The 11,312-nt window shown below is 34.7% G+C and overlaps 1 protein-coding gene across 1 annotated transcript; it reads left to right on the top strand.

Moving 5' to 3' along the window:
- The first annotated feature begins 1,906 nt into the window (after nt 1-1,906).
- LOC143620036 (trihelix transcription factor PTL-like) lies at nt 1,907-3,277 on the top strand. Its single transcript, XM_077091833.1, has 2 exons — nt 1,907-2,280; nt 2,698-3,277. The coding sequence occupies exons 1-2, from the start codon at nt 1,907-1,909 to the stop codon at nt 3,275-3,277; spliced, it is 954 nt and encodes a 317-aa protein (XP_076947948.1).
- Nucleotides 3,278-11,312: the final 8,035 nt, after the last annotated feature.

An 11,312-nucleotide genomic window follows, 5' to 3' on the forward strand; every position in this document is an offset into this window, starting at 1 on the left:
TCAAATCATTTCACATATTGCCAAAAGGATGTCGGTAAGTTTGTGACATGCAATTTGTCAAAAACATCTAACATTTTAAATTAATCTAACAAGGTTTTTGATATTTTAAAGCCAGCTTTAAAAGCACCTAAATTTAAAATTCTGATACACACTTGCATATTTTGTTCAAATAGTCTATTCAACTCGCTATCTTTCTTTCACTAAATTAATAAAACATTTCAAACAATATTATACGGTTCTTGAAGAGGTAGGTCCCAGCAGAGCCCAGTTGGACCCGCAAGACTCACCTCAAAGAGGGACGTCTGCGCAGTTGAACCCGCAAGACTCATCTTCAACAGGGACGTCTGCGCAAAGGCTAAACTCGCAACCCCTTGAAGAGGGACGTCTGCGTAGAAACCAACTGGGCCCGCAGGACCCACCATGCTCAGAGACGTGACGTCCTTACGCGCAGTACGCAAGCTGTTCCCGCAGGAAAAGCCTCCCAATGGTGAAGTACTCCGCCTGTTCCCGCAGCTGCGGATACAAGCCATCAGGGAAGGATACCTGCGCAGCAAAGCTACACGCACAAGGCACTTAACTCTTAAATAATTCAGTAATGTCACCTGAAGAAGGAGTGAGCAAGCCGGGAACACTCCCGCACAAAGCCGGGAGAACTCCCGCCCAAATGAGCCAGTCCGTACGATACTGGAGGATCTTTTGTACTGTACCTGACGAGGTATGGACAAAAGATCTGACCAAGGATACGACAGCTCACTGACAACAGTATGACGAGCAGCACGCTCTTGTACTGTATGTCACTATTAGCCGCTGCCTACTCACCAACCTGTCGGAGGACGTGCATGGCCTGCAGTTGGTGGAACAGGAATAGTACACAGCCGGCCTGGTCATTATCATCCGCTGCCTATCCACCAACCACCAGCATGGCATGTGCGTAGCCCACAGTTGGCAGAACAGGAACACTATTCAGCCGGCTGTACCTGCTTGGAAACCTACCTTCGGCTATAAATACTCCAACACCTTGGAATGGTATCAACTTATCTTATCTCATATCTCATATCTTGATATATTACCTGATATCTGCTCTAGTCATTCTCTTAATATACACTTATATTCAAGAGCAATCTAGTCTGATTCTCATGCCGGAGGGTGGTCACAAGGAGGTACCCCCCCTTCTCAGTGGCGAGCTCACGGTGTCTGTTTTGCAGGTTATCAGAAGAACCATCTTCGCCGGGTCTAACCCCTCGTGGGAAACATCTATTTAACCCCCAGATTATCCGTAATCTGCCCGGGGTCGATTAGTGTTTCTTCAGTTCTCATACTTTATATAAATTTGTTTTATGTATAAATCATTGAGATTTTTACATATTTCTCCTTACTAAACAACATCAATTATGTATTTCTTGTTCCTGTTTTCTATTAAAATGTTCTATTTTTTTTAATTAAAAATTTTTCATTAAACTCAAAACGATTACAATAGAGTGATAGACAAACAAACAACAATTTGCGTTGTAACCTTATTTTAAATAGCAAAACCAATCCTAAAAGTTACTTCAATTTGTTCTAATTAATTGCAAAATTTGAATAACCACTAAAAGTTACTTCAAGTTGTTAGTGACACGTTAACAAATCAATATAAAGATAATATTCAAGTATTATTAACCTAAAAGTATTATTAAATTCTAAAACAATTCAATAATGAAACATACAAGTATTAATTAAAGTAATCCAAAACATTAATTCTCACGAAACAATGGTTACTCCAACAGTTTAAGTACAACACATTAATGCGTCATCATTGATATTATTATACAATCAAAATTATTATTACTGTATAAAAAGGGTTCACACGTTATACAACCCTTTTATCCAACCCTATTTCACGAAAGACCAAACACCACCAACGAGCATGGACCATGACCGCCCGTACGGCCAGCCGGCGTTCACCTCCGGCGACCCAAGGCTCCACTTTCACTCATCAGTCCCCTCACTAGTCTCCGACGTACCCTTTTACATGCACCAGGTAGTACTAAACCCTAACACACCACCAGTACCACCACCGTCGAATCCTACTTTTAATCTTGACAACACCACCGTCTCTCCTCAAACCGGATGGAACCTGAACCAACAAGGTGATACAGGCAGTTATGCACAAAGTACTACTGTCAGATGGCCGAGACAAGAAACACTTACACTTCTTGAAATCAGATCTCGACTTGACTCTTGTTTTAAAGAAGCCACTTCTTCCAACCATAAAGCCCCTTTGTGGGATGAAATCTCAAGGTATTTACATCTTATTAGATTTAATTGAGTGATATATACGATTAAAAAAAATAACAGCAGAGAAGAGAACTGTAAGAACAGTATAAATTAAGGTATTGCAATCTCGAGGTATTTGAATTACACACAACTTAGTAGTTAGTTGTTGGACTGTATTATTAGACTACGGTTTATTAGTATAAGCCTACGGGTTCAGATAGATTTCTAAGGTTGTGGTTTTGTGATCTCTAAATATTGTAACTTTACCATTCGGTAAACGATTACAATATATAGAGGAAAGTCAGATCAACAGAAACCTAACTGAGCTTGTGGGCTCATACTAATAAACTCTAGATACAGTCCAACGGATTTGAGTCTTATAAAGTATTAAAGATAATGAATCTTTGTCTCTGTAATCTTTTATTTCTTTTGGTGATGTAGGATAATGAAGGAGGAATATGGGTACCAAAGAAGTGGTAGAAAATGCAAAGAAAAGTTTGAGAATTTATATAAGTATTACAAGAAGACTAAAGAGGGTAAAGTTGGCAAATCCGATGGTAAACATTATCGGTTTTTCCGGCAACTTGAGGCGCTTGTGGGAAACCAACATGATCCCGGAAGTATTAATATGAATACAAATACGAATACCATGGTATATCCAAGCAGCCAATCTAATCATTCTTCTGGAAACAACACACCAAATGATCATCATGAGTTTAAAAAGAAAGAAATGATAGCTGCAATTGAGGAGTCAGTTGAGTCCCACTTCATGAAGCTAATGGTTAAACAAGAACAGTGGTGTGAGAAGATATTGTGTACAATTGAGCAAAAGGAGCAAGAGCGGGTGGTGATCGAGAACGAATGGCGAAAACACGAGGAGGCTCGGTTGCTTATGAATTGTCTCTTTTGGGATACAATAGAAGCGAAAAGGTTTGTAAAGAAACATGGGACAAGATTTGTGTCGATTTTAACAAAAGGAAGATGGAATGTGAGGTTTCTTCAGGAACAAGCAACCCGATGAACATCGGACGTTCGTGGGAAACTATGTAATCCAGGTGGTTCTTCTTTCTTGATTATTCTTTACTAGCTAGCTAGAGAATCATAGGATTATTGTTTGTAAAACAATGTAGAATAAGAATTGAGGTTAATTTGACAAGAAATATGATTAATTATTAAGATTAGAATGACAAATTCATGAGCTTAATTTGTATTTTGGTCTTGGTTGACCCAATTTTATGTGTATACATGCATGTTAATTAGGATAAGTAACAAATTACTAAATCAAACACTTAGTTTATGTTCGTTTGGATAAGAAGACGGGTTAACTAGGCTTGGATAAACTGAAACTTGAAATAGACGGTAGCACGCATGACATATGGTTTGGAACGGATACTAAATCTCCATAATCATATAAATTTATAAGAATTAATTTTAAAATTAATTACAAACACATGACATTCATACATCATTGATATTTATAAGAATGTAGCTTAACTCTTAACTTAGTAATTATCAAATTCTAAAAGTCGGACTTTTAGTTTGTGTTCTTTTACAAATATGAAGTAAAACATGATACTTCGTAAGTGTAATTAAGTTGATTACATGCATGTTCACCTGATGTTCACTTAAACACTAATGTTGCATTTTCATTTAGGTCACCTTTGCCTTTTAGATAGTATGCGTCATATTTTCTTAGTTTATTATAATTGTGTGTAAAAGTTTACCAAAAGGTAACATACTATTTTTTTTTAATGACGACAACGTTATGAAAATTTAAGCTTTTTATATATAGTAAAAAGTAAATAAATTTGTATGCAATATGCAAATAAGGGAAATTATGGGTGGAATTGTATATCCAATATCACCAAGTAGTAGGAACATTAATGAACTTCCCTTTTCTTCATAAACTACAAAAATCATCCTTTGAGGCTTTGATTGTATCCTTCCATAGTTCCATCTATATGAAAGTCTACATTTTTCAGCGAAAAACATAAAGGTTTTCTTTTCTAACCTCGTCTAGCTATCTCGAATTCTCGATCAACTGATCTTTATTTCGTTAGATACTATGCATTTATACTCTTACTAGATCCATGGTAAGATAAGATAATATTTAGCTATAAACAAATTAAGTTCCCTACATAAAACATATCAATATTCAAGTTGATTGATACTACAAATTAATAACTGCCAACAAGAGTGCATTATATATGGGTTCAAGTATGAGCAGCCGTATACCATAAATGTGTTTCATAAATTTAGTATTTCTGAAATTGCTTTACAACATTACTCTATGATCGGCATACGGCTTACACTAGAACTATAACAAGTTATCGACTATGTATTCTTGATTAATTATTTCAATATGGATTATTCGTGCTAATTAGCTGATCGTGGAGTGGTAAATGAAAGACTTGGTGTTCCATGATCCATGTTCGATTCCGGCCCCAATCATTTAGTTTCGGCGGAACCGGGTGATGATGGTAGACTAGGAGAGTGGATGACATTCACTAGTTGGATCCTTAAACTAAATATGTTTTACCTCACCGCACCATCGCGCCTTCAGGCGAATGTTCACGAGCGTTAACCTTAGGTGAGGGTTTTCCTGGATCGTAAGGCGAGTCTACCCCGATGTTATGAATTTTTAGCCTGTAACAAATTTAAGGGATTCATTAGCTGTTCAAAATATATACATATATATATATATATATATATATGGATGATTCGTATTCAAATAAATGGATTATTCATAATCAATTTTTAAAATTTATCACGCATAGAGAACAACTTTAAAGCATGACCAATGCATGATAAGTTTGCGGGTATGTCGTTCAATGTTTTAAAAATCGGTTTTTAACTCGTATCGGAATGGTTTACCCTATAATTCCATATGAATACAACTTCAACTCAAAAAATAACATAAAAGCACGTTAATAAACCTCATACATAAATCAAACATCACATATGAACAATGATCGAGTCAAATATGAAGTGTGTACTTTATATACATAATTAATCAATTAGAAAAGATGTAAAACAACCAACATTGAATTTGCATGATACAAAATTGGTTGATTAACGAATCGTCATTTACTGTGTCTACACGTTTCAATTTTATCCGCTAGGTTAAAAGTTATTTTTAAATATGGACCATATTAAAATATCAAAAATCATTTGGGTTTAAAATCGGTTTGCTGGTTTAGACCGGTATTTTTTTTTAAAACCAGTGGTACGATTTTCTAGCAACCCATCCAAAATTACCAGGACCTAAATACGAATTGCTTTATCGAAATCCGATATAACTGTAATATCCGAATTTTTCAGATAATAATTATAATAGCTAAATTTTATGATAATAAAATAAGATGATTATTTAAATGATTATGGTTTAATGAAAATTGTATTGAATTTAGAATTTCGTTGGGAACTCAAATTTGATATGTAATCAAATGGTATTAGAGATAAGATAATATATATGTGTGGGTTAACTTGTTAACGATATATATATATATATATATATATATATATATATTATCACTTATGATTTGAGTAAAGATACCATTAAGTAGAATTTGAATATTATTATTGTAGTATATCGTTGCAAACTCATATAAATAAACAATTTAAATAAATAGATAGATAATAAGCACACATAATCCTATAATTTCAAGATATGATTCTTTAAAATTTGAACTTACCTTATCACCACCTTCAAGTACATCTAAAAACCGTATTCGTAGGTTGTCAATCACGATTTCCTTTCGTCCATATATACTCTATAAACCTCAGATTATTATTGAAAAATCGGCAACCAATTCAGCTTCATCAATAGCTTTTCTTCTTCGGTTCCGTTTTGCCAAATCATCCACCTACGCTGCTCTCGACCCTTCACCGGATCTGTTGCGCCTTGTCGGGAGACCACCATCGTTCTGCAAACTTCCGGGAATACACCGCCGCCGCTATCGCTTGTTTTCGGAGCTAGCCTTCACCGTCACATAAGTTACCGGCACCGCCATCGACCTTTCTGTCCTAGTGGAGACGGCTATCGACACGCGCGGCGCCCACCCTCACTCCTCGATACATTCGGTGTTGTTCGTTTACGAAGGTAATGGCTCCGCTCCCTGCTATTTGTTCGTGTTCTTGTATAATCGGTAGAATACGATTCTTAAAATCCAGACGCGTTTCCGGCGAGTAAGTTGTTAAAGTGGACTTAGATTTTTGCTGAATATTATAAACTCACAATATTATTTTTGCCACCCTACGTGATATGTTTTCTGCTTATTAATACCGCTTTAATCATGTCAGTTAAACCTTACTGTTAAGTATGGTGATAAGAATACAAATATATGTTTATACATTATAAGCACTCTTCATTGGATGATTTAAAATTATTATATTGACTTATTTGTGATTCTGGGCGTTTTACTAGCCTGCACACCCATTCATGCTTTATATGTATTTATATAAAAAGTTACTAGTGCTATGAATAAACATATATAATAATAATACATCTTTAAGATGGTTCGAATAATGGTAATATCGGCTAGTTAAGTAAGATGATTTATATAATACCTATGTCGCCGGAAAAAGTTATTAAAACAATGACATTAAGTTCTATAATTTATTTCAAACTATAATTAAAATGAAGGATCTAGTATTTATTAAAGACGACTCGTTCAGTTTCGCTTTGCTTGTTGGATTAAGGTACGGATTCTGTTTCTTGTTACTTCGTAGTACGGATTCTGGTTTCTGTCACTCATGGTATAAATTTTATTTTGTTACTTTGTAGTACGGAATCTGTTATCGTTTACTCTTAGTATTATATATACATTCCGTTACTTCGTAGTACGGAATCTGTTATCGTTTACTCTTAGTATTATATATACATTCCGTTACTTCGTAGTACGGAATCTGTTATCGTTTACTCTTAGTATTATATATACATTCCGTTACTTCGTAGTACGGAATCTGTTATCGTTTACTCTTAGTATTATATATACATTCCGTTACTTCGTAGTACGGAATCTGTTATCGTTTACTCTTAGTATTATATATACATTCCGTTACTTCGTAGTACGGATTCTGTTTTTGTTTCCTCTTAGTATTAATTATATTTCGTTACTTCAGAGTACGGATTCTGTTTTTGTTTCCTCTTAGTATTAATTATATTTCGTTACTTCAGAGTACGGATTCTGTTTTTGTTCACTTTTAGTATTAACTCTATTCCGTTACTTTGTAGTACGGATTTTCGTTACGCGTCGGTTATATTTTGAGTTCAGTTATTTTATATAATATATTTTAGTTATACGACTTTAGTTCAGTACTCTGTTACCCGAGCATTTCTGACTTGTCGTTGGGGCGTCAACGACATGGCACTTATCGTGACAGTGCGTAATCAAAGTTCACGGCGTCTCTGAAAGTACTCATGTAGTACCTTGGCCACTTAGAGGCGTATAGATCGATCTTAGCTCCGACTCCTGACTCCTGACATGGCACTTATCGTGACAGTGCGTAATCAAAGTTCACGGCGTCTCTGAAAGTACTCATGTAGTACCTTGGCCACTTAGAGGCGTATAGATCGATCTTAGCTCCGACTTCTGACTCCTGACTCCTGACTCCTGAATTCTGTTTGAGATGGAACAATGTGTGCACGCCACCCACACCGTCTCCTTGGTGCATGGACTAGCTAGCTATGTACCCCTTTGTTTAGGCTCTGGGTGCTTCCGTATTACACGACCTATTTATTTTAACATCATCGTCGTGTATTTTAGTAATTATATTTTGTTTCGCTATATTTCTGGTCCGTTTTGATATGTGTATTTGCATTTGATTAAATTTGAGTATATTCAGATTACGTCACGATCGTGTATCGGATTATGTTTCTCATTTAATTATAGTTCGGTCTAAAACGTGGTTTTATATCCGCAATAGTTTCAGTTTTATTTCAGTATGTGTTTTGTCTTATGTATGCTTTTACCTGTACTATTGTTCTCTCCGTTACTGGGCAATTTTTGGCTCAGCCGTATTTTCTTGTTTGTGTCTGTCTTATTTGCTAACAGGTAATTCGGGAAATCGGGGAGATCAGTGATGAGAGAGAATAATGAAGTTCAAACATAGGTTGCATTGATTTTTTTTGTATTTTGGATTGTGGCGTTGATTTGATATCTGTAATAGTAACACGCTAGCCCGTTCCGAGTTGGGGTGTTACAATTATGGTATCAGAGCTAAGGCTCTTTCCTGTAGAAAACATTAACTTTAAAACTTTACCGTAGAAAACATTTATCTTAAAACTTAAACATGTGAGGTAATATGGGTAGACGTCGGGTTAGGGTTACTTTTCAATTTTCTTGCTTATGATTTTGCGATTTTTAAATTTAAGGGTACAAGATCGCTCTAATATTGACCGTACGTTGACATTTATTTCACTTAATGACTTTCTCGTTTATAATAAGTTAAGTGCTTCTACCGCTGTTTTCGCTTACTCTCTACCAAAGAAAACAATAACTTCCGAAGACAATGTTCAACACAGTTGATGAGATCATGATTTGAGTTACTCCTCTATGCTCCATTCAGACTTTGCTATTACATATGACATCAGACGTTTCCGAAACACTTATACTTTTGAATAGATGCGACACTCAGTATTAGTAAGCACGCATAAGATTTTGGACATCGTTTCTTAATTAGTTTTTCATCACGTCTATTTTTTAAAAAAGGTTAACCATGTTTTAAGATGCATAATGGAAGGACAGTTAGGACGCGGTCGTAAGGTAAATTGACGATTATGGTCGCGAACGTAATCGTGAATTTACAGGTACGTATGTGTGCTACTAAAAAAAAAAATCCATTGTGCATATAAGGTTCCCCTAATACTTTGATACGACCTCATCCTAAGTTTTCACTATTCTGTGCTAGTGTTACGTGCCTTTTGTTATTTATTTAATTAACTATATACGAGTTAAGAAATTTATATTAACATTCAAGACGTGTGTTTGAATTTTTATATTTAAGTCTTGGGTTTTTGAAGTGTCTGATTGGCTACTACTTGTTCAACTTATAAGTCACATGCGTCAGTTAATTGTTTTTAGATTTAGCTATTGAGTGCATGCTAATGTCTTTATTTACCATTTTTTTAGTCATCTTAAATGTATTCATACAAATTTTCCGTTTTCAAAAAAAAAAAAAAAAAAAAAAAAACATTATGTTTCTCCCAATCCGTGAAGTCTAAAGTTTCATTTTGAATTTGTTTTTTTATATGTTATTTAATTTATGCTTAATTATTTTAGCTTAATTATTAATTTCGAGGTCGAAATTTTCTAAGAAGGGTAGAATTGTAATACTCAGACATTCATAGGATATATACTTAATAATTCAGTATTATTCTCACGACTAGGTATCCTTCTCTAGCCATTAGTTATTCAATTTTATTTGTTACGTTGTCAGTTATTTGTCTCCAATAAACCATCGCTTCCCAATACCTCTAAATCCCAGTTTCATCTATTCTACCAAAACTCTTGTGGTTTGGTATGTTTAAATTTTTCGATGTCCGAAACAGTGAAAAATTAAATTCTGTTATGTATTTGTTACATCTAAAATTTATTTTCATTACTAGGTATCCTTCTCTAGCCATTAGTTATTCAATTTTATTTGTTACGTTGTCAGTTATTTGTCTCCAATAAGCCATCGCTTCCCAATACCTCTAAATCCCAGTTTCATCTATTCTATCAAAACTCTTGTGGTTTGGTATGTTTAAATTTTTCGATGTCCGAAACAGTGAAAAATTAAATTCTGTTATGTATTTGTTACATCTAAAATTTATTTTCATTATTTATATATATCAAATTTCGAGGACGAAATTTATTTTAAGGAAGGAAGAATTGTAATATCCGAATTTTTCAGATAATAATTATAATAGCTAAATTTTATGATAATAAAATAAGATGATTATTTAAATGATTATGGTTTAATGAAAATTGTATTGAATTTAGAATTTCGTTGGGAACTCAAATTTGATATGTAATCAAATGGTATTAGAGATAAGATAATATATATATGTGGGTTAACTTGTTAACGATATATATATATATATATATATATATATTATCACTTATGATTTGAGTAAAGATACCATTAAGTAGAATTTGAATATTATTATTGTAGCATATCGTTGCAAACTCATATAAATAAACACTTTAAATAAATAGATAGATAATAAGCACACATAATCCTATAATTTCAAGATATGATTCTTTAAAATTTGAACTTACCTTATCACCACCTTCAAGTACATCTACAAACCGTATTCGTAGGTTGTCAATCACGATTTCCTTTCGTCCATATATACTCTATAAACCTCAGATTATTCTTGAAAAATCGGCAACCAATTCAGCTTCATCAATAGCTTTTCTTCTTCGGTTCCGTTTTGCCAAATCATCCACCTACGCTGCTCTCGACCCTTCACCGGATCTGTTGCGCCTTGTCGGGAGACCACCATCGTTCTGCAAACTTCCGGGAATACACCGCCGCCGCTATCGCTTGTTTTCAGAGCTAGCCTTCACCGTCACATAAGTTACCGGCACCGCCATCGACCTTTCTGTCCTAGTGGAGACGGCTATCGACACGCGCGGCGCCCACCCTCACTCCTCGATACATTCGGTGTTGTTCGGTTACGAAGGTAATGGCTCCGCTCCCTGCTATTTGTTCGTGTTCTTGTATAATCGGTAGAATACGATTCTTAAAATCCAGACGCGTTTCCGGCGAGTAAGTTGTTAAAGTGGACTTAGATTTTTGCTGAATATTATAAACTCACAATATTATTTTTGCCACCCTACGTGATATGTTTTCTGCTTATTAATACCGCTTTAATCATGTCAGTTAAACCTTACTGTTAAGTATGGTGATAAGAATACAAATATATGTTTATACATTATAAGCACTCTTCATTGGATGATTTAAAATTATTATATTGACTTATTTGTGATTCTGGGCGTTTTACTAGCCTGCACACCCATTCATGCTTTATATGTATTTATATAAAAAGTTACTAGTGCTATGAATAA

Source organism: Bidens hawaiensis, unplaced genomic scaffold (genome assembly GCF_021521415.1).
Source record: "Bidens hawaiensis isolate Kalapana, Puna unplaced genomic scaffold, B.hawaiensis_p1.1 tig00002525_1, whole genome shotgun sequence".
NCBI lineage: Eukaryota > Viridiplantae > Streptophyta > Magnoliopsida > Asterales > Asteraceae > Bidens > Bidens hawaiensis.